This window comes from Lemur catta, chromosome 6 (genome assembly GCF_020740605.2).
Source record: "Lemur catta isolate mLemCat1 chromosome 6, mLemCat1.pri, whole genome shotgun sequence".
In the NCBI taxonomy this organism is placed as follows: Eukaryota; Metazoa; Chordata; class Mammalia; order Primates; family Lemuridae; genus Lemur; species Lemur catta.
This window is the reverse complement of record NC_059133.1, coordinates 45,964,123-45,989,394: the sequence shown is the minus strand read 5'-3', so window position 1 is coordinate 45,989,394 and position 25,272 is coordinate 45,964,123. Positions and strand designations below refer to the sequence as shown.

The 25,272-nt window shown below is 39.1% G+C and overlaps 1 protein-coding gene across 1 annotated transcript in view; it reads right to left on the bottom strand.

The window, feature by feature from the left end:
* The window catches only part of GRIP1 (glutamate receptor interacting protein 1), a 613,176-nt gene that overhangs the window by 75,199 nt on the left and 512,705 nt on the right, over window positions 1-25,272 (bottom strand). The window contains exons 8-11 of the mRNA XM_045553418.1: window positions 12,609-12,756; window positions 10,552-10,721; window positions 4,600-4,755; window positions 3,782-3,937 (exon numbers count right to left, since the gene is read on the bottom strand). Coding sequence (XP_045409374.1) covers window positions 3,782-3,937; window positions 4,600-4,755; window positions 10,552-10,721; window positions 12,609-12,756 — 630 coding nt within the window. The remainder of the gene's footprint in view (window positions 1-3,781; window positions 3,938-4,599; window positions 4,756-10,551; window positions 10,722-12,608; window positions 12,757-25,272) is intronic.

Sequence of the window (25,272 nt, the reverse complement as noted above, 5' to 3'; positions counted from 1 at the left end):
TAGAGAGCAAAGGGCCCCAAATATTTATTAATATAATGTGCTTTTATTACTTGATCCCGTAATTTGAAACTTCTGTCTTGCTAAAGTGGTCCATACTAGGCGTCTACCTGATGGGGACCCAACACATGGTGTATCATGCGATCCAGGTCAGAAACGCAGCAGAGGTGGCCAACGGCTCCCTTCTGCAGATGGGGGGGCAGCTCTAAAGTTGTTCCCTTCCAGGGCTCGCAGCATGACTACTTATACAAGCTTACCATTAGCTGCCCTTATCTTCTGTTCTTTTCTCCTACGTTGGTAGAAGGAACCAGAAAAGTTGTTATGATTTTTCATTTTCTTCCTTTCAGCTCTTTTCAATGTCACCCTCCCTAGTAGTAAGTGATGATGGCAAAAGAAGCAAAGATCCTTCTGGAAATATGTTCTAGCTTCTATTCTTTGCTGCAGTTCAGGCAGACTGAGAACAGACAAAGTCGCTACACCGGCCCTGGGAACATGAGCAGGAAGCAGAAAGCTGGAGAAAGTAGCTGGATCCATTCCTCAGGCATGCTGCCATGACCGGGGTGTGACGGGGCTCTGGAACAAGCCTTGGCCTCTGCAGCAGGTAAAGGGGCAGCCCAGGAAGTGGAGGAATAGCCAGCAAGATTCCGGAGAGGAGATGAGAGGGCTCCCTCTGTGACATGGCTCTGCAACCCTCCCAGGGCTTTGTGACGCTCCTCAGAACCTAGCGCTGGGTGTACTCATCATTCTCCTATGAAACAAACACGGCACCCTCCTGTTTTAGTACAGTAACATGTTGTTTCAGACTTCCTGTATTTTCCCCTTGGGTCAATGACATGGAATGTTTTAATATTTATCTGAGAAGATTTCATTCTTTTCTGGGCATGTCTTTCCTTTGTAATGGAAATGTGAGAATTTTCTGTTTTGCAAGCTCTGGTCTCAACTCATCGCCAATACAGCAAAGAGACTTTTTTATTATATTTGTGACTTTTGCCATGATTCACCATCCATACAAATGGCCCGGTTGCTATAGAAACATACGCATTAGAAAGGGGGCGGCAAACGGTGGCACAGAATAAAGACATAAATAAAGTGGTGGAAATAAACCACGGTATAGAGAAAGTGATAATAAAACTTTTATTATCAGTTATTCGGGAAGACCTTTACATCTAATGTGGCCATACCAAGTTTAAGCAATAAATAAAAGAAAAGAAAAGAAATTCTCAATTTTTTTTTAAATTTAGAATTCTATAATTTTCTTCCGGTCTTTTTGAAGTGGGAATAAATGTTCCTGCCATTTTGGACTTTGTTTAATTAAAATATAAAATGTATGATCTTCTGAGACACACTTGTAAACATTCTGGTTATGTATATTAGCAGTGGTGCTATAGGGGCTAATGTCTACAGCAAACACAAACAACTGGAAATTTCTTGAACCAGGTTTCTATTTATATTTCTACCAAGTTGGAGAATAATGCGCTATTCAAGAGAGAATTTGAGTTGCTTATGCATATCAGTGACAGTGGGGCCTCAGCTTTGTTTCCTGCTACAAAATTTAAGATGTGTAAATATCAACCTGAGATAGCCAAACATATTATCACTCATTTGTATTCACTAATGGCCTTAATCAACATAGCAAGTCTTACCTAATACAAACAAATGGTTAGCCTTTGAAGCAGAATTACAAACATTCATAAGTTCATTTTAATTGCTCTTTCCTGCTGAGGGCTGTTAGCCTGTTAATGTCTGAGTTTTTTTTTTTTTTTTTTGGGACAGGGTCTTGCTCTGTCGCCCAGGCTGGAGTGCAGTGGGCAGTGGTGCTGTCAGCGATGAGCACTGTACACAAAGCCATTACACATAAAAAATTTCATTTGTAAATATCCACCAACCCTGAAGGTATTATATGGAAGACTCAAGACCTACCTATTCGTGTCAAAGTGTAACCATTGGGAAAAAGGCCTAAATTTGAGAGCAATGTCAAAAGATTTTCACACATGACAATTCAGATTCAGGCATGTAATAGGTAATACAAACTATTCAAAATAGCTAAGAATTAGATAGAGCTTACTACTGACCAGGTGTTGTTCTAACACACATATGTGCACACACACATCATCTCATATAATTTTCACAATTACCCAATGAAGTAAGTACTATAATTATCCCTATTTTCAGGCAAGGCATAGAAAGCTTAGGAAACTTCCTCAATGACCTACAGCTAGAAAGTAATGACGTTGGGATGAGAACCCAGGGAGCCTGGCTCCAGAGTTTAGGCTCCTAACCAGTTCACTATTTTGCCTTCAACTAGTTTCTTCCAAGGGTAAATAATTCACTCTAGTGTCAGCAAAAACAATGTGGGACTCCAGCATCTCTTTGTTCTCATTTTGACTAAACTCAATCTTCCTCCATTTGCCTAATTCCAAATTTACCATCATTTTCATATACAAAAGATGACAAATCTCTTTCTATTTGAAGGTATATGCAAGTCAAAAACCATGTACACATATCAGAATGGTGACCCTGTCTTTTGCAATGGGATTTCTTTGTAAGGAAACCTTCAGGTTCCTGTATCATGAAGACACTACTTCCCAGCATGGGTGATGGCTGGTGTCCTGCACTGATGGTGGCACTGGGGACGTGGGAGACAGATCCTCTTGGGGAGATGAAGCTCTGGCAAACAAGCTGAAGAGCCAATAGGGCCACACCAGCCATGAAGTATCTGGGTTTGGTTTTATTTAGGTAACTTAAGGGTGTTTCCTATTTTTATTCCCATGGTAAGCACAGGAATAAATCTCATCTTCTTTAAATTTATTTACAGGAATTACAATCACGGCCACCAAAAGGGATACAGGACAAGAAATACTCACATCTCTCTAGACTATGACTGGATCTGGCTGGGAAGATAGGTGTTTTCTTCCTCCAAAAGTTATGTGATTATGACGAGAGATCATGATCTTCCCCGAAGGAAAGACAAATTTAGGAGAGATTTGCGTTTCTTTCTTTTTGAGGCATTCAGTAATACTTTTTCTCTTTATACGTATAACCAGCTATCCCCAAACAAGTAGCCAACTACACTTTCCTAGTCTTGCTTAGTTTGAATAGTGTTTGGTTGTCCAGATCATATTTACAAGAATCATCATTGAAATTCCTAGACTTTAGGAGGCTTGCTATAAAGATGAGCATCGTTCCAACCTTCTTAAAGCTGGAGGCGATAACAAGAAATAAACGTTAGATCAGTGATTACCAGCAGGATACCTTCCTGGGAAAAGTACTGGAATCTTGGGGAATGAGGTATAGTTTGAAAAGGAATGTTCGAATATATCATTGCTTTTTTGGAGGGGGGTTATAAAATATAATTTAGTATGAAATTTATAATAGCATTAAATGAATACATGGGATTCTTATAACTATCAAAAGGGGGTGGCATGTTTTAACAAAATTGTTTTAGAGTGAATAAGAAACTAAGAACAAAGGTTTCATGTCCAAAGCCACCCAGAATATAAAAAAGGACTCTTAGAGGAAAAATCACATCTTTGCTTATGTTATAACATCAAAAGAGCAAGAAAAAAAAATCTCAAAAATAAAAAGTTGTAGGCAAAGGTAGTGTGAACTAATTCAGTCTGAAGTTATACGCAAGTGCAACCATTATCATATAGATAATGGGTATCACGTCAATAGACCAGATCTACCTGATCAAGCAGGCCCCATGAAACACTCTTCCCTTAGGATTCAGTATCTCTAAGACGTTCTCTCTGGGCCAAATGCCATTGGCTGATATTTTACTTACGTGAGCTCTTGAAGTCTTTCTTTTTCAGTCTCCTCCTCATCATGGTTCCACGTGGGCTCGTGGAGTAGAGGCTTCGAGGTAAAGTCCCCATGTTCAGGGAACTCAGGCTGTACGCACTCATGGAGGTAGGAGAGAAGGACGAAGACACCAGAGCTGCTGTAAGAGAGTGAAGACGTGGCACAGAGCATTCTCAGGTGGGGCGTGAGCCTGCCACATGCGCCAGCCAGCAGCGATCCAGACAAACACACAGATGAACAGCTATGGCTAGTAAGTACCCCAACCAGACAGACGCCAGGCCCCAGGAGCATGAGACAGCGAGTTAGCATCTCAGAGTTACCAGAGCCTATAAATGCTGAGGAACCGTAAGGTCCTTATAAGCACATAGGAACACAAAGAGACTCTATGAGTTTTGCTTTAGACAAAAACAAAAACAAAAAACATTAAAATAAGTTTCTCCATGAACAACTCAATGCGTCATACATAATCTCATTTTTATAGATATTTTCTGACATGAATTTCATAAGTGATTCCACAAACACAAAGAAGATCTGAGAACATTGTACTCACTATAATATTCTCAACTGTTATTTGCTGAGCCACATATAAAGCATTCTGAACATTTATGCTTTTCCTAACAACAAATGCTTTCTGGTGAAAAAGAAAAAGACTTAGGAGATGTCAGAAATGATAAGTTGCTACTACAAAAAGAAAAAAAAGCATACAATACCCATGATGCCAAAGATGGAATGAATTAGAGGAAGGAGTGAGAAGAATATATTTTAAATAAAAGACCAGGAGGAGAAAGCCTGGAACATTACGAGGGCTGTTTGGAGGAGGCGCTTTCGGGAATGTCAGGGCTGGCACTCTGCAGTGGTCAGGGTGGTACGTGTTATAGTGATGGTTGGTGTGATGGTTGCAGTGGCTGCTGGCCCAGGAATCCCAGGTAAGTTGCCTGTCGCTCCTCTGAATTTTCACTGCCCATATGAAGTGATGATGAGAAATAAGAAAAACAAACAAACAAACAAAGGACCAAAAAAAAGAGGAGAAAGTAACTGAATTGCACAAATAAAAAGTGTAACAAAAAAACAAAAGCTGCTCACAAGGAAAGAAAAAAATCTACTTGGCTTTGCCCTTTCTCAGTGGTCAGCAATATAGATGATTAACATCAAGGATGGAAACTTTTCATCTTCCCAAGAATAATGCATGTCTTTTCCCAGCTCATTTTTCCTCGTTTTAAGATGACTATTGAATCAATTTCTAATCTCCCCCTGTGCTTCACAGCAGAGATTAAAAACATTTTTTTAACTTAAAAGTCAGCCCCATAAAGATCTATGCACACAATTAGTAATTAAAGATTTGCAAATCTTGGCCAGTTAGTAGCATTTGTTTTGAGAAAAAGAAAAGAAGGAACAATAAATCACATTGGTTCATGATTCGAGTGGTTTACTAGTCACACATCACAATTTATTGCTCTGACATTTTAATTACACTCCGATCCATCACTTGGACTTGATTTTCCTCAACAATAAACCACTCTAATCATCCATCAGCATCGGAATCTTATCTGTATCCTGACTAATAAGAAGATAAAAGTCTCTATATTTTACGATTATTTTTATGTTTACATTAAAGTATGTTTACATTAAAATATTTAATTCTTAAAATATTTCACATGTTCTTATTTTTCCTTAAGATGCCATAATATTTTAATAAAGTTTATTTCAAAGTCTTGGTATCTTTTATTTTTTAGAAAATGTTTATCATGTTCCCCTTCTGATTTCAGTGTTAAGATTTGATTTTCTACCCCGTGTTCTGAAATATGAGCAATATAGTGTTTGTTACTATGCCTGATATGAATTTTTCCATTCAATAACTTTAAAGAGCTCACAATAACATATGAACTTGTATCTCCTACTTCTGTGATTGTGGTGTTAGGTATCTTAGAGGTGAATTATTTAGTAGTAATTATTCATGTAGAGAGGTTGAATACTCTGTATGCATTTAAAGGAGGGTCATTTAGAAAAGAGCTTAAGTTGTATCATCTGTGGTATCAGCTTCATTGGTCACTCCACATTCTTTCTGGAATGAGACAATACACGTAACAAAAGCACTAGCACGGACAGATCACTCCAGGGTGAGGCAGACCTCGTTTCAGTTCTGCCTGTAGCCCTTCCTTGGCCAGCCACTCAGCCTCTCGGAATCTCAGTTCCTTCCTATGTCAAATAGAGATTATGAAAGCATCCACCCCGCAGGACTGCTGTGAGAATTACACACATAAGATTCTTAGCATGGGGCTGGTATACAGAATAAAAATAAATGAGTGATGAGTAATAATATTGACTCTGCCTACTTTTCTACCTACTTGCCAAAAATAAAGCACCTTGTAAAGGAAATAAATATATCTCTCACTCAACAAATTTCACTCACTGGACAGTTAAGTTTTAGGGACTGTCTCAGCACCGTGCAGAAGAATACTCTTGTAGCCACCATAATTCTGTAGCCCTAAACCATCTGGCCCGCTCCTTCCATCCCTCTGCCATTTCTGGTGTGGGTTCCCTCTCCTTCTCTGCAATCCTCATTCAAGCCCCTATCTCCTTCATCTAGGCCCCTGCCACAGCTTCAGACGTGGCTCCCTGCTTCGTCTCCTGCATTCATCCGGTACAACACAGCCAGGGAGATCTTTCACATACATAAGTTAGGTCAAGTTGCTCCTGCCTGAATAGCTCACCACTAGAAAGAGAGTCAAACACAGTCTCCACTTACGTCCCTAGTGTCATCCCTATCACTCTCCCCATCGTTCATGTGTTTTAGCCACACCGATCTTATGTCTGTTCTTAGAACAAGCTAGGCTCTGTCCGCCTCACTCAGGCTCTTCGCACTGGCTGTTCTCTCCCCAGTTGTTTGTACAGTGGGTTCCTTCTCACCATTCAGGTCTCAGCTCAGGTGCCACCTCCTTAGAGACGTCGTTGCTGATTTCCCTGGCTGAGGTAGCTGCCCTCACCCCTGCTATCCCACTACTGTGTTATAGTTTATTCATGGTGCTTATGATGGTCTGAAATGGCTTCATGTAGTTAGAATATTTTTATTTGTCTCTCTACACTAGAATGTAAATTCTACAAGTCTTGCTCACTAGATATATCCTAGCAACTAAAACAGTGCCTAGTATATACTAAGGAATGAGTGAATAAGTAAATAAATGAACAGAGGCAATGAATGAATAGGAGTTTCGGCCAGAGTGCTCATGTCTACACTGCAGTAGCACTTTCCTTGCAATGGAAGAGTGCTGCAGGGGATGTCCCTAATGGATTTTCTTTCACCATCCTTATTCTGCTTTGGGGTATACAAGAAGACATTTTAGCAAGATGCAGTTATTGCTGGGTTTGGATAATCTACAACCACAGCCACTTTCTTATACTTTTTACAAAGTATTGTCTGTGTTTCATGAAGCCAGGGTACAGGTAATGGACTTCAGGATTCTACATTCACCTTTTGACCCACTTCTTTATTAAGTGCTTTGAACATTGCTGGGTATTTGTTAGGACTGTCAAGCCCAATTAATGGTTCAATAAGGAAGGTATTATTTAGCATTTATTGTTTGTCCAGCACTGGGCCCATTGTTGCAGGCAGGTTCAATGTAGGTCATAGCCTTTACCTTGAATTTGAGCTATTACTGGTGACTAAATCTTCATACATACAAAATAATTAAGAGACAAAAATTATATAAGATAATGCACAAAATTGTATGCAATGGATAATGAATGCAAAAGGTGTTCAACAAATAATGTAGGTCAGAGAAGAGAGCTACTACCTATTTTGAATGTATATTCCACAGCTATTGGAATATGATGGTTTACAGTAGTGTACTTGCTACTCATATATTAGGCAAGTATTTCATGAGTTTAATGGTAAGATGTTACATTTTTTGGCATGCTCTTTCATTTTGCAAAAAGTATTCATAGACATTCTCTCATTTAATAGTGCCAATAATGGCAGCCTATTTTCACCAGGTGCTTATATACCAGGCACTGTGCTAGGTGCCTTTTCATGGAATTATCTCAGATATGCTTGCAATATTCCAACGAGGCAGGTATTATTATATACCCCATTTTACAGATGAAGAAACTGAGGTATAGAAAAGTTGAGTAACTTGCTTATAGTCCCAAGTGGTAGAGCCAGAGTTGAAGCCCAAAAGGGTGATTCTAGAGTCCCTGCTTCAGCCACCAAACTCCACTTCCTCTTCCTATGGGTACCCCTAAGTCCCTCATTATGGATAAGTGAACAGGAAATGTAAAATAGAATGCTTTTCACATCATTCCACGGCGACATCACTGCTGCAGTCTTAAGAGGTATACGGCACAGAAGTCACTTTTCTTTGTTCTCCTCTCTAATCATATCCTCTTGCCCTTCCTGGGATGTTCCAGAGAGCAGGCAACAGCTTCCAATGGCTGCCCCTGGAGCTCCCCAAATGGAAGGTCCTCTTGGTTCTGAATGTATCAAACCTGGTGACTCCAGTCACATTTTCTTTTCCAAAATCTCAGTTTACTTCAGTCACAATTATGTCCCCTAAAGGCCCTCAGTGGGAACAATTTCTAACCTCATCGAAAACTCATTTTTGTCAGCTTCTTTAATGCTGCTATTTACCAGTGAAAACCACCGCTAATCTCTTCCTCAGAGTTGATAGATTCATTTCTACAATTGCCCTGAAAACATTGTGGTGAATTTTTTGCTGCCAACGAAATTTGGGAAATTCTGTATCTCTCACCCAAGGCATGAGAGACACACTGTTCAGGCATCAGAGATCTTGAAAAAATAACCTGAACTTTCCTGTGGATAAAGGGTAAAACTGTGTGAAACTCCATTAATACAAAAACAGAAGGTTGAGAATTGCAAACATGATAAACATTTGTTTTGTATTTTTTTCCTTCTTTACTATGATTTAATTATGTGTATAGGAAAATATTTATTTCCTCTTGAAAATGCAAGTCTGGTTTTAATGTGAAATGTAGGGGAAGTGCCTGTATGCTAGATAGGGAAGGTCGTGAACAACTTTCAGCAAAAGTAGATGATGGGTCAGCAGTGGACGCTAGAATTACTTAAACTATCAGCTTCCTACTCCCCATACAAATGACATCAGGTTACCACAGTAAAGACAAAAAATTTGTTCTTGGTCCATACATTTTAGCATATAAATTAATCTTTCCAAATTGTCTTGGCAGGTAAAAACATTTAATATTTCATGACTTGGAAACTATTTGAATTATTTATGATTTGTATACAAGGCAAATTAAAGGAAAATAATTGAGGTTGCTAAAGACAATAACATTTTAGAAGGGTCTGTTACACATTTCCATTTCGCTGATACCAGAATTTAGCAAGCAAAATCCCACAGTGAAAGAGCACTCCGCAGTGTGCATTCTTATACCTACTGAGCTTCAAATCCAGTGACGACTTTTGGTTAATCTAAAGAAACTTAAACCATTTCAGAAATCTCTCCTGTCAGCCTGGGTGCAGGAAAGGCCCATGGGCCACCTGAGAGGAACCGTGTGCGCTCCCGTGAACTGAACCTTCCTGGAGCTCCTTAGCATTTCCATTCCAATACTGTGATGCTGATTTTCTTTTAGTAACCTGCCTATGCCACATTATTTCTCTACTCCAACGTGCAAAATTAAAATCTGATAAGGGTGATGTTGTACTAGGGATTTTCATTAGCTTCAGGGCTGTCTAAGCTCCATTTAATTAAAAAGGTTGCATCCAGCTGACTCATTCATTCAGTATGAAAATTATCTAGTTCTTCTTTTTTTTCTCCAAATTGTGGAGAAGTGCAGAGTGTTTTAGAAGGTGGAAAACATAAATGACCTTCTCACAAACAAAAAATTCAATTCCTGAGAAAATTGCACTGTCTCTAAACACACAGAAACGTATTCATGCCTTCAGGCCACCCTGACAACAGTAGTGAGGCCTCTAATTTTAAGGAATTAAAAAAAAAAGGTATTTGATTTAAGGAACAGGTGAGAGAAGGAGTCAGAACAAAGACCCCACTGGGAAAGCCTGACTTCATTTGATTTGGGGCTCAAAGTCTTCTTCCTTGTACCAGGTTTTGTTTAAAGATGCTGAAATGGATGGTCTATAAATACTCAGCAAACGGATCTGTGAACTTCAAGGCAATGAAAATGCCGATTCTCTCAGCTGATACTTTTTATTGAATAAATGGAGTCAAATATTGTGATGGTCCCAGGCAAGATGTTTGGTCAGAAAGGTTGTTCTCTATCCTAGGTAAAAAAACTACTCTGGCAAACAGATACAATATATAGAAAATCAACCCTTCATACAACTGGTTCCCCAACCCCTGCCAAGTATTTGGAGCTTCTGTTATTAATATCCACTTTGTTTTAAAAAAGTGGGAGTTTTACTACTTGTCTTCCTGACTTCCTGGAAATTCAATATGAATACCAGGAAGTCAAATGATTTCCCTTCTCTCCACATTCAATTTGCACCAAAGACTTAAAAAAAAAAAAAAAAAATCAGATAGTACTAGCCTGAAAATTCTATTTCAAACAATGTTTCTTTCCTCAATTTTGGGGCTCCAAGTAAATTATGTGTGGCTTGGAAAAAAGGATTTGGAAGATGAATTAGCGTTAAAGGTACCCTTGTTTTGAACAGAAATAATAAAGGCAGAATTAAGCTTAATGTCCTTCTGCCTTCTGACTCTGTGGGGGAGGCAACGACTGCAAGGGCAAGATAAAGAGATCTCTCCGGATGGATCATCTCACCATGGTCAGGTCCCTTCAGGGCCAGGCGGGTCTGATGATGGGGGAGAATCTCAAGCTTGACCTGGTCGGTGGTGTTTGCCAGGAACTGGGTGGCTTCCGCTAAGGTACAGTACTCCATGCTGGTTCCGTCAATGGACAGGATGTGATCTCCCACGTGCAGTGCACCACACCTACGGAAAGGAGAAACGCTCGGTACGATGAAGTGCCTTCCTCTTTGGGATCTGACTTTCATGTCCTTCATCATTAAAATTTCACACTTGTTCATTTACTTTAAAAAAAAAAAAGAAAAGTTTGAGTGTTATAGGAAACCCCATCTGTCACATTTTAAGTACCTTGGGTAGGAATAGGAATGTAAAACCCTGGAGAAAATGCAGAAAATTTCAAGGAAATGTTTTCCTCTTTGTCCTTATTTAAAAAACCTATTTGGGTATGTTGGTGCTGAAAGTTGAGGGGAAGTGAGCAAAAGTGGAGTGAAGAACAGGAAAATTTTTCCCCTGGACTTTTTTTTTTTGTGTGTTTTTCTCCTTCTAGGCTTTTCTATCTATAAATAGGAGTTGGTAAATATTCAGAATCTCAAGACTGGTGACTCACAGAATTGGATCAGGTTTTATTTTATGTGGGAATGAGAATAACTTGCGGAGATTCAGCTAAAACCTCCTCAGAATCCTCTCACACAAGGTCCCGGATCACCAGTCCTTTGTTACTGTGCTGTATTTTGTTATTCTGGAGTTAAACATTTATTAGTACAAAAGCTCTCGATGATGATGGAAATTATGCAGGAGTCCAATAAGTAATACAATCGGGCCTGCATGATGAGTCAAGGGGAAAGCTGGGGGCAGGGGCGCTAGCTGCTACGTCTTGCTGAACTCAAGAGACTGGCTACTGGGTGAGCTGAGAAAAGCAAGCACAGCAGTCAGCTGAGAAAAGCAAGCACAGCAGTCAGCATCCCGACGTACCAGTCAAGTGGACAGCTCCTTAAACTGGTTACCCGCTGCAGATTGGGAAAAAACAGAGGGGGAAAATTAAAGCATCCTGCACCATTGAACTGGAGAACACCCCTGGATCAATGGCTGTCACTGGGAAGGACCGAACGTAGGGTAAGACCACAGTGGAGCTGTAGACCGACCACGACGGGGGTTGTTGCAGGTCACTGCCCCACAGTTGGAGCTTTTTCAGGCAGGGTGAGGGCACGTGGGGAAGGGGCTGGAAACATACAGGGGAGACTGGCATTCGGGCACAGTGTATCTACAAATTTCCAGTGTGAATAGTCTACTTCTCAAGACACAAGCATTTCAAGTCATCGCTTCCATCTAAAAATATAATCCCACGTTGATGCACTTGGAGCACTGCAGCTACGGAGGAAGGGAGTTTTCTTACCAGGAGCTGTAAAATAACTTATTAGGTGGGAAGGCAGTCTTTTTTGTTTTTCTCTCCTTTTACCTTACAAGAGTCTAAAATAATAATTAGGAACAAGAAATTTCGTTTTTATTGTGGCACTGGAATGAATGATGTTTTAAGAGACGTAGGCCTTGGAGGTTGTGAAATCCTAAGATTAACAGAATTAAGACCTTTCTTTAAAGGCTGCATTATTTTTAAAAATATTGTTTTATTTATTTAAGAAAAAAGGGATAAGGTTTTATGGTAGCAGGATTTAATTGTTAACAATTCAGGAAAACCCATGACTTCTCTGCGTGGGGCTCAATAAAGATCTGCTCAGCTACCCTACGTCAAGAACTGTGTCGCATTACCCTAGGACGCAGTAAGAAAACTTGCTTGGTTGCTTGGCTTTTTTTTTTTCTGTTGCCTAAAGGCCACACCAAGCCATCTGGATGAGGTGAAATTACATCACAGGGTGGCCGATACAGGAGAATTTTTAAGGCCCACAACAGTAACTTGCTTTCCTACGTGAAACTTGTATAAACTGGCAAGAGAGTTGTTTTCTTATTGTGTGTGTCTATGCATGTATATGTATATACATTACATATGTGTGTATGTGTGTGTGCGTATTTTTAAACACATTGCAGTTTTGAAAAGTGGGCACTGTCTACAATACTCACCTGTCTGCAATACTCGCAGATTTGATTTTGTCTATGACAATGACCTGTTTGTTACAGCACATCGAGGTAGTTAGGGCAACCCCAAGGCTGGCACCAGGAGTTTTGGCAACTTCAACTAGTAGTGGCCCGGATGCTGTTGCCACAGAATCTGTCGAAAAACAAATTTCAGAAAACAAAACAAAATAAAATAAGCAAACAGACAAAAGAAAAAGATAGAGAACTGAACGTTCAGTCTGAGTTAGCCTGTTAATTTTATCACTGATACTTAGACGTAATATCCTCACAGCCAGTGATAAATTCTTAGGGCACCTCTTAACACACGTGTTCTATCCAGCTTACACTGTAGTAATGTGTGCACATGTTAATCTCTTCAATTAGATTTTAAGCTTCATATCAGGTGGGATAATGTCTTATGTATCTTCATGCCCTCCACACTGTTTGGCACGGTGCCTGACACATACTAGGTCTTTCAATAAAGGTTTTTAAAATTAATTAATTAATTCAATAAGTATCTTAGCACCTACTAGGGACAAATGGATAGATGGACGGGTGAGTAGATGGATAGAAGGAAGGAAGGAAGGAAAGAACAAAGGAAGGGAGAGAGCATGAATGAATAGAAGAATGGATAGATGGAAGAATGGATGGAAGGACAGATGGATGGATGGATGGATGAATAGATGGATGTATGGATGATGTCTCTAATTATCCAAATAGCAGGAATGGCAACACTAAGCTAAATGTGTAGACCCTTTGGGTCTTTCTCTATTCTGGACCTGACTTAGGGTCACCTCCCTCTCAGGAGTGACTTTACATATGCTTTATTTTTAGCTTGGAACATTCTTCAGCCCTTCAACTCCTACTCACCCTTGGGGACTCAGCGTAAACATCAATTCCTCTGGGAAGCCTCTCCAACTCACTTGGAGAGATGCCTTTCACAGGTGCTCCCTCAGCCTGCTCTATTCCTGCTATTGCTGCGTACATCTCACTGTTTCATAATGGCCCGTTTTTATTACATGCCTCTGTCTTTTGCCAGACTGTGAGCTTACTGTGAAGGCAGAGACCATGTCTTGTCAGTCACAGCGTTCTCAGTGGCTGGCACACAGGAGGTATGCAACTAATATTTGTTGAATGAATGTATGAACAAATAAGGAAACTCATGATGTTGCTTAAAGCTCAGAAGAGCCAGGTGTCATATGGGAAAGATTCCTGGACATGGAGTTAAAACATCTGCATTTAATTCTTATTTTTACAATATTTGGGTCATGGTACCTTAGACAAGTTACTAAAACTTTCTAAGCCTGCTTGCTTACCTATGAAACGGTACCTTTTCCACAGTGTTTGTTACAATCACATCAATGTGTAAGAGCACTTTGCTACGCATACAGAATATTGTCATTATTGATATTTTATGACCTCAAACCTTTGAGTCATCTCATTTTTCAAGACTGAATATTGATCTGTAATATTTTTCTGGTTTTTCTTCTGCTCTGGTGTTTGACACTTCATTAACACAATTTTGTGTTTCCATGAGTACATCTTTATCATCAAGGCACCACTCAGATACAGTGAACTAGGAAATCTGTGTTCCTCTTGCAGAAGTTCAGGCACTGTGCACTAACTCATGAAGCTGAAACGTCCATGGGAGAAAGTCATCTTCAGTTTGAGATAAAAGAAGGTATTTCTTAAACAAGGTGAAGAGAAGAACATCTATGTCAACAACATATATATTCCAGTGCCAAAGATTATTGTATGTACTATGTTTCTTAACTGATCGCTAATATTGAAATTAGTTAGTCCTAAAAAAGGGTTAAGAGACCATTAGGGTCTGCATCTCTTCCTATCAATTCTAGAGCACAGTTTCAATAGTATCTGGAAGGAGTCAGACATATTAGTCTACTAAGAGGACTTTTTGGTTCTGGGATGTTATGGCTGCTTAACCCAGAGTGGTTACTTTGCCCATGAGCCTAACTATGGTGGCTGCCACTGTCTGGTCTTGCTCACCTTACTGTATTAATTTCCCTGATCTCCTGACATCAAATGAGGGTCATTGACAATGTCCTTCCTGGCTTCTCTCTCTCTTCATCTCCCTTGTTTCCTGCTTTGTTTCTCTCTAGCACTTCACTTGGTCATGGTGCAGCCCAGGGTCCTGCCTCACTCTCACGGTGGAGTTGACAGTGAGTCGTCCCTGTGGCTACATGCAACAGTGGTTTGCACCTCTCTGCCTCCATGGGAGCCTCTGGTAAAGGATTCTGGGCAGTCTCTGCAGCCTGTGCTGTAGTTGTCTTTCTCTCAGTAGGGTGGTCAACTCTGCCCACCTCTCAATTCTAATAACTGAAGATCTGCTACTGAGCCAAGTGCACATATCTCATGCCCCCAGCTCCACCGCCAGCAGTCTGCTGTCATCCTTCTCTGCCTGGAGCACACTCTCTGGCAACTTCTTTTTCTGCTCAGGTCAAATGTCACATGAGCTCTGGCCTAGCAGGGCCTTTTCTCACATTATCTTTCTAGAACTTTTTTAGAATGACTAATTTTTGATTTCTCAAACCACTTTCCATAGTCTTGTTGGATTTTAATAGGTATATGTATGGGATGACAATCACTTATGCTCTTCCTCATGGTTTTGTCATGTATAAAGATAAATTTATTTTGGTTTAACAGATGAAAATAATACAGGTTCTATGTTACTTATTACTTAATCTCTTACAGATGACAGAAACTGCTAGTTGTTCCCTCGTATCCCATCTTCCTTTCTTTTTTCAGTAATAGGGTTCTGAGCAAATGGCTGCCCAGTGAAGGACATTTCCCAGCATCCCTTGCAGCAAGGTGTAGCCACATGACTAATTTCCAGCCAATGGGAAGTGAGATGTGATGTGTTGCAGATGTGCTATTAAAAAGAATGGCTGTGCTTCCTCACCCTCATTTCCCTCTTCTTCTTGCTGGAATGTGGACCCAGAACTGGCGTGCTATCTTCAACCATGCACACAATGGCATGGAGCCCCAAGACAGATGACACCTAGGCTCCTGAAACCATATCCTCAGGAATTGCTTAATCTCTCAAGAAAAATCTAGTACATTTAAGCTAGTATTGTGAGTTTGGGTCTTTATTACCACAGCCAAATCTGTATTGATAGATCCTTTCACTTCAGTCGATCTCTCCAATGTATCTTTCTTGAACCACTATTCTAAGTAATAGCTATTTATAACTAGGTATTTGCGGATGTAAATTTTGTAAAATTATAATCAACCATTACCCAATACACACACTAAGTATTCGTTTTTCTTAAAAGTATGAAACCACGATTAAACATGAGAGGCTTTAAAGAGGTTATCAGGATATTTAAAAGTTACTTAAATATAAACTCTTAAGTTAGTTTTTTCCTAGCCTATATATTTGTCAAAGTATTGTATGGTTCTACTGTTCCATTGACAGTGAAGAACTAATATTAGATATTTTCTTATAGAAAGAAATGATAAGAATAGGGATATCAAGAAGCTTAGGAAAAGCGTGCCAGATCCTCTGCCATCATTAATTTGGGGGGGAGAGGGGGAGAGAGAGGGAGAGAGAGAACACCCACATCTGCTCTGGTACTCCTCTGTGATTGGAAACTAGAATATCAGTATCTCTTCAAGTGGAACTCTGCCCATTAAGGCCTTGAAGGAAAATGTGCAATATTTCCATTTGGGGGAATCAAATATGCAAATCAATGAGTATCTTTAAAAATTTAAAGTAGGAAGCTTCAAAATTCTGAGACAAGAGAAATTTAAAGTCACAGTTAAGGGGAGAGGCAGTGTGTTGTTAAGCTGGGCTCAGGACTGGAGGCCAGGGGGGTGGGCCTTGTGACACCACTAACTCAAGGTAAAAAGCAGAAGATGAAAAAGCAAATCAATGACCTTGTCTCTAGAATGGGACAAGCTAATGTGTTGGTCAACTTGATCTAAAGACAGATCCTAGGGTAAACAGATGGAATGTCTTTCTGGGGATCTTTCCTAGATATCAATCTTTTGTCTCGCTTAGGTTTTTAACAGAAGCTGGATATTACACAATGGAAGAAGGTCCCCTGTAATGAGACCCTTGTATGTTGGCATTTTACATGGGTGACTAGGACCGGATCCTTACGCTTTGGACATCAGATGAATCAGTGGAGCATTCATGTGCTATCAGGAGGCTGGAGGAGCCTAACCAGATTCTTGCCACCCACCTCCCAGTCCCTTGGAAGGACCTCTAAGTCCCTCTAAGACCACAGGCCAAGTCATCATTCATCCAACAACATGAATTTTAAAAATACATTTACTGAGTGTCAACTATATGCCAGGCACATCAAAATGTACCAGGGACTCAAAGATGAGAACTCATGATCCCTTCCTTCTAGTAACCCATTGGGATGCTATGCCAAAAAGGTGGGGGAGGTGGGCAGAATGCCTGGATTCCACTACGGACATATATTCAGTTGAACCACATGAAGTTTCTAGTTACTTTTTGTTTCTTTTTAACACACTGTTTGCAACCTCTTCCCCCAGCCCAATGAAGTCTTTCATATAAGATGGTCCAAGTGCTTATAAAAAATACTGGGTTATCTTCTAATAGGATATGATTTCTAGGTTTCTAGGAAATAACTGAAGTATGTCAAAAGTTTTAAAAGATCTATAGAAGGTGACTGAAGCTCCCTTTCCAGAGGGGCTATAGAAGGGCAATTATTGTTACCAAATAACTGCAGTAAGTGTCAAGGAAATGGCAGCATCAGTGAGCCCCTCTGAGGAGCTGAGCATGAGTAGCTGGCATGGTTGCGGTAAGCTTATTAGATGGGAGAGAATTTGATCTGAATGTTTCTCAGCTGACTTTATTTTAATGGACTCTAGGAGAACAACACAACTATTTTAGCAAGTACTGCGTCCCAGCATTACCCAGGTGGCAGTTACTTTCTGCATCACAGAAGGGGATCTACAAATGTTAACGTTTAATTGATCATTAGCCTTTTCTGGCAATTGCTTTCCATAATAAATGTTTCCCCACAACAACATCACGAAGCTCATACTGCCTTGTGGTATTAAGCCTATTTCCCTAGCTGCCACCCGATTCCAGTCGCAGAGGGCTCTATGAAAAGTAGGATTCCCAAAGCCCTGGCTTTATTCCAGGATGTCTAACAAGATGCATAGCAAGAGTAAGCACAAGCAGACAGGGTGGATGAATGGGGCGCTCTTATTGAAGAAAGTGCAAGAGAAAAATTGGAGTGTGTCAAAATGAGAAAAATAAACAGAAGAAAAATCAGGAAGAAATAATCAAGAGCCCATCCCTAGACAGATTAGTTTATCCTGCTGAAATGAAGCATGGTTGAGAAAAATGAATGATGCAGATATAAATTATTCATGGTTAAAGACATCTCAGTCATTAAGATATTTGCACCAAGAGTGAAGCCCATGCATGCTGTGTTGATTTATGGGCTACATAATTACATAAGATACGCTGCTGATGACTGTTTGCATGGGAAACACTCAGGCTTTTTTATTTTGTTAATCAGTTTTCCCACTTCTGAGCCCTGCATTTTAATCAGAGGCAAGGGTTGATTAGAACCTCCTGGGGGGTAGCAGAGAGGCTGTGCATGGTAATATCAGCTCACTTTCCTTCAGATAAAAAGTACCTTTGGGTGCCTTTCTACCACCCCGTCATTTAAAAGTATTTTTATTAATCATGTTCTATTCCAATAATGCTACCAATAATTTCAACCCAATAATTTCAGATAAGCTAAAAACTCCAATAATTTTTTAAAAGTTTTTAAAAAGGCTTTCTTTTTTTTTTTTGTCTATTGAAATATAGTGCTCGGAAAATACTGATATAAAAGTGCATCTTCTGTGCTCAAATGAGCGTCATCCTAAATCCTAACTTTTTCCTGGAGAGTTAAAGGAGACACAGCATGAATATTTATTGCATTGCAAGAAGAGTCCAAAGCAAGTGAAACTCAATAACGCGCCCCATGCTAACTTGAGTTTGGATAAAGCATGATTGATGAGTGACTCCCAGTCTCCGCTGCTGGCTTATCCTGGTGATTTCATTAACTTTGGAACAATCTGACCCTCCATTTTACATGACTCTTTTTTTTTATACCCTGCTTATTAGGTTATAGTATTTTAAAAACTTTTTATTGAAGTTTAACAATGTACAGAGAACGCAAAAATCCTAAGTTTACAGCTTGATAGATTTCATAAATGAAACACATCTATGTAACCACACCCAGACCCACAAATAGAACATTATCAGGATGAAAGAATCCACCCACTCTGTACTCCCCCATCCCAATGATAACCCTTATCCTATCTTCTAACAGGATAGGTTAGCTTTGCTTACTCTTGTACTTTTTTTTTTAAAAAAAGACTCAGTTGTATGCTTCTTTGGTGGCTTTTGCCCAATATTGTTTGTTAGATTCATGCATATTGTTGGAGGTAGTTTTAGATCATTTATTCTCATTGCTGTATAGTACTTCATGGAGCCACCCATGCTACAATTTAACCATTCTACTATTTAGGTATTTTCCAGTTTGAGGTTATTACAAATATTGTTGCTGTGAATATTCTAGTATGTCTTTTGTAGAACATAGGAATGCATTTCTGTGGGCATCATAAACTAGGAGTGGAATTGTTGGGTCATGGGAGGCGCATATGTTCAGTTTCAGTAGATACTGTCAGAGTTACTTTCCAAAAGAGTCGTACAAATTTACTATCCCACCAGCAGGGAATCAGAGTTTCAGTTGTCTCACATGTTTGCCACCTCTTGCTGTGGGCCTTCTTTTCCATTATAGCCACTCAGTTGGGTGTGTAGGGGTATCACAATGCACTTTCAATTTGCATTTCCCTGATGACTAAGGTAGTTGAGTAATTTTTCAGACACTGACAGGCCACTAGAAGATTCTCTTTTGTAAACTATTCAAGTCTTTTTCCTGATTTTCTATCAGGTTGTCTGGTTTATTGCTTTGTGAAAAATGTAAAAAAAACATATTGTGGTATGAGTCTTTGTTGGATATATGGTTTGCAAATAAATTTCCCCCCTCTACCATGGCTTGCCATTTCAGATACTTAATAGTGTCTTTTGGTAAAAAGAAGTTCTTAATTATTCATTTTTTATGGTTATACTTTATGTGTTCTGTTTAAGGAATCTTTGCTTACCGTAAAGTCATGATGATTTCTTATGCTTTTTCTATAGGCTTTATTATTTAATTTTACATTTAGATTGGTAATCCATCTGAAATTGATGGATTTTAAGGAGATTTTAAGAGTTGTTGTTTATTGGTTTTTATTATTACAAAAGTAATGTATGTTCATTATAGATATTTTAGGGAAAAAACCACCCAAAATCTCACACCCCAGTAATAATTGCTATTAACATTTTGGTATATATTGGGCCAAACTTTGTTCTGTGTATAAACTTTTTAAATTAATAAAATGAAGCTCATAGTATATGTTCTGTTTCATGATGGGTGTTCCCCCACTTCATAATATACTGTGGGATTCTCTGGATGTCATTAAATATTCCTCAACGATACTAGTTTTATGGTTACATGTTAGTCCATCATATGGATAAGTCATACCATTTTTAATCAATATTTTATTGTTGAGCACTTAGGTTATTTACACTATTTTTAGTATTTTAAACAACATTGTAAAGAGTGTCCTTCTCCATGCATCTTTGTATTCTTTCGTAGTTATTTTCTTTTTTTCTTTTTTGAGGTAGAGTCTTGCTCTGTCACCCTGGTTAGAGTGCAGTGGCATCATAGTAGCTCACTACAACCTCAAACTCCTAGGCTCAAGTGATTCCCCTGTCTCAGCCTCCCGAGTAGCTGGGACTACAGGTGTGTACCACTGCACCTGGCTAATTTTTATTTTTCTATTTTTAGGCAAGGTCTCACTCTTGCTCAGGCTGGTCTCTAACCCCTGACCTCCAGCGATCCTCCTGCCTTGGCCTCCCATAGTGCTAGGATTGCAGGTGTGAGGCACTGTGCCTGGTCTCATAATTATTTTCTGAAGACAAACTTCTAGAAATGGGTTTGCTGAACCAAAGTGTATATATAAAATTTGAAAGTTTTTTATAAGTTTGAATGAAATTTTTTTTATTTCAATAGATTTATTGAGTACAAGTTGAGTTCCGTCACACACACACATATATATATATACATATATACATATATGTATATATATATTGCATAGTGGTGAAATCTGGGCTTTTGGCGTACCCATTACCCAAGTAATGTACATCGTACCTAATAGATAATTTTTCATTCCTCACCCTCTCCCCTTCCCCCCTTTTAAGTATCCAGTGTCTATTATACCAGTCTGTGTGCCCCTGCATAGACATAGCTTAGCTCCCACTTACAAATGAGAATATGTGGCATTTATTTTTCTGTTCCTGAGTTAATTCATGTAGGATAATGGCCTCCAGTTCCATCCAAGTTCCTGCAAAAGACATTATTTCATTCTTTCTTATCACTGAGTAGTACTTCATGGTATATATATACACCATATTTTCTTTATCCACTCATCAGTTGATGGGCACTTAGGTTGATTCCATATTTTTGTGATTGCAAATTGTGCTGCGTGAAATTGAATTGAATACACAGAATTGTACTGTGTGGGGTAGTGCTGAGATATGTTTTCTCCACATGGATATAACTTATCCATCATCATTTTTTGAAAAGACCATATTTCCTCACTGCATTACAATGTCACCTGTGTCATAAATCAGATGACCATATATATATATGTTTTCTAGACACTCTGTTCTGATTGTCTGTCCTCCTTGTGCCAACACCACAATGTCTTGGTTACTTTAGCTTTTTAATAGAGCTTGATGTCTAGTAATATGAGTTCTCTGGTTTTCTTGTTGTTCTTCAAGACTGCCTTGACTTCTTTGACCTTTTGTAGAGTGATGTTTTACCATGTATTTAGTTCAGGGGAAACTTAGAGCTTAGTAACTAAGTAAGTGAGAGTTTAGTCCCTTGCCAAGGGAATAGTAATATATAAATGATGCATCCCTTGCTCTACATTAAAAAAAATATATATGAATGGAATAAGCATGTTAGGATTTATATGACATGTTTCAGCATTAAATTTGATAGATTGACATGGTTTTTATAGATATTTAAACATGCTTTATAAAAGACTAATAAAAGTTTTCCAACTGAAATTTCTAGGGCCTTAGTGCTGTTCCTTGTAGCTAAATGATAAAACAGTTTTTAAGCTTTCAAAGCAGATGATAAGGCAGGTCACAAAAAACTCCTTAAAGGTCTTTCTGAGCTCAGGCACAGTGATGGGCACACTTTGTAGACACCGTCACATCCCTTACTGCACAAGCTCCAGAAGCCTCCATCTCCGTTGTTAGTACTCATGGGAAGATTTTTAAAAAGGGGCGATAATTCTGTCTCTTAGAAGAAACCTTTCAGGAAACTCAAAGTTTACATCTTCATTTGCTTTCAAAAGTATAAATAGTCCAACCAATCCAGCATTTAAAGTGATTAATACCAATGGGAAAGTGGAAATATTTGTCACCAAAAGTGAAAAACCTTTTGCCCTACCTGTTAAAAAGATTTAGCATATTACACATGGCTACTGCACAATCATCATATTCTGTATCATTTTCTAGAAAGATAGGTTCCTCCTCAGTCTAAAAATAGTCACTGTCAGGTTTTTCTTGGCTGGATAAGCGACTCACACAGAAAACGGAATGAATCTCCATCAGGGTCTGCTGAGGCAGAGAAACTGTAAGTAGGAGGAAGTACCTGCCAGCCTGGAAAAGAAATCTTACTGCTCAGGATTCTTAACCTCCCAAGACTGGGAATGAACAGTCAGTCAGGAATAGTTAATGGCTCAAAAGCAAGATACAAACTCTCTTTGGCAACCTGTGCTAGACTTCGCTTTATGTTTACAGTTTTAAAAAAGTATCCTAGTTCTCTAGGAATCAGATCTGAAATGAGACAAGTGAATATCAACTACTCAGACATCTTAAAAGCCAATTTACTTGGAAGTTGCCAAAAATATATTTTGAAGTATTTAAAGCATCTACATTGCTGACTGACCTCTGTAGTGTTTTTCTTTTTCTTTTTTTTGAGACAGAGTCTCGCTCTGCTGCAAAGGCTAGAGTGTAGTAGTGTCATCATAGCTCACTGCAACCTCAAACTCCTGGGCTCCAGTGATCCTCCTGCCTCAGCCTCCTGGGTAGCTGGGACTACAGGTGCATGCCACCACACCCAGCTAAATGTTTCTATGTTTAGTAGTGACGGGGTCTCGCTCTTGCTCAGGCTGGTCTCAAATTCCTGATCTCAAGTCATCCTCCCACCTTGGCCTCCCAGAGTGCTAGGATTGTAGGTGTGAGCCACCATGCCCTGCCCCTTCTTGTGTTTTTACAGGAGGTAAACATAATATTAAAAAACAAACACCAGGCAAATGCACAGGTCTAAAGACAGTCCTAGATTTAACAAAGGAGCAATAACTTGATCATTGCGTGTTAAAGCAACCAATGCCCTGTAAACAAGGAAGCAAAGGAAGCCTGACCAGGGCATCAACAGGCACTAAACAGGCCCCCTCAGCTTGGACCAATGTGGCCACTGGATAGGACTAATAAGCACACATTCCAGTACCTTGAATCCAAGGGGTCCTCAATAAATATTCAATTATTAATCATAAATGAGATTTCCAATTAGAAAAGTTTGACATATAGCTGGAAGAGATAGCAAATAAGTTGGATGTCAGAATAAAAAAAGTTTAGATGGGCTGGAATGATGGGTGAATATTTAACTATTACTATTTAATATGCTTTACATTTTTATAGTAAGTTTACAAAGTGCTTTCATGTATATCATCTCATCCTCTTGCTCACAAATCCCCTCTGGGATAGGTCTGGGCATTTTAAATGCTCTGTAGGTGATTGTAATGTTCAGTAAGAGTTGGGAACTACTGCTTTAGGCTGTAGGCTCGGTTGGCAGTAAGTTGTCTGTTATTAGAGATGTTGAAATAGCGGTTGGTAAGGAAGATCCCGAAGGCTTCTCAGCCTTGTCGAGTGGTCTAAGTAAATGCTGATATTCAATTACCGCAGTGTGTTAACAACTTTGCAGACCACCATCTCCACGGAACCTATAGGCCTTCAGAAACATGTTTTGAACATCGTATTTTAACTTTTTCAGTGAGGTAAGTCTTAGGCATGCGTTTCTTGACCAGATTTTAGATAGAGAGGGTATTTGAAAGTGATAAGTAGCCGTTTGTGCTGCTGTTAAGAATATGCCACTCTAAGATTCACTACCACAAAGAGAAATTGAGGCAACTCCTGAAATACTTCAAAAGATCAAAGTAGAAAACTTTCCTAAACCGATACACATCTCAGAAAAAAGAGCCAACCAGTTCTGTGGGGAACTTGAGGATCATCAAATGCATATTTTGCATATGTCCATAGAATGAAGGAGGGCGAGAGCCTTTGCTGAAGGGCAAGAGCTAACAGACTGTTTCATTTGAAAACCTCCATTGTGGGGCCCTGGTTTTAATGATTGCACTACAGGATCACTCATGACATCGTTATTGAGTTAAGAAGTGAACATAAGCCCTACTTTGGGAAGGTACTTGTGCTCCTTTTCCTGGAGCACATTTCTCTTCTCTTTTCTGAGACGAGCTGGGTTCTAATACTTCTGGTGCATTATGGAAATCTGAGCTACAGGTGTAGAGTCTGGGAATCCATGTAGATGTCTCTGGGTATGTTTGAAAAAATAGAGAGGAGGATTCCAGGAAAAGTATGCCTCCCTCCCTTAGTTTGAGCAGCTTTACCATACTTTGAATCAATAAAAATGCCTGAATGATTAAGCAACCGTGGATAATTAATTCATTGTCTCACTTTCTTCCCTCTTACTCAGAACTCTTTTAGGTGCTTCATGTTAAATATTTGATGTTCTGGGATTTTGTAGGGGGTGGATCTCAATAATGTACTCAGGCCTAAAACTGTTATATTTTAAATAAGATTTTACTTTTACTTTTAAATATTCCCTGAAAGATTTTCATTTTTGGAAAGAATATTAACTGAGCGTTACACTTCAAATTCAGACTCTTAAGTTTAGAATATATAAAGACATATTCTATTACTTTTTCTGCTGCCTTCAATTAAAACTTTTACTTATACTTAAAACATTTATTGTTTCATATATTTGCTATAATTTCTCCCAATCTTCTGTGGGTATAATATCAAATTTGTGATATTCAAATCCATCTGGGTTTAATCCTAGGTTTAAACTACACGATTTGTGTGACTTTGGATAATTACCTTAACCTCTTCAAGACACTGTTACTTCATATGTATAAAAAATAAGGAGAATAATGGATGTGCCACAGAGTTGCTATGACAATTAGAGTTAATAAAATGTAAAATGTCTTGCAGAATGCTTGGCAGATATTAACTGCACAAATTAATGTTAGTTCTCTTCTCTACTTCTTCTTGGGTTAATCCCAGGGCATACTGATGCCATCTACGATGCTTAATTAGTTTCCCAGCTGATGTGAAAAATTACTTTCTTTACTTGCCCAGAGGAAGCTGGAGAAAAGGCTCTTAGGCCAAAAAATTAAATTACTTATTTATATGCCCCCAGAACTTAAGGCTGGTGTTGCTTCTATGTGTGATGCAGTGAGGTTGCCCCCAAAGGTCAGT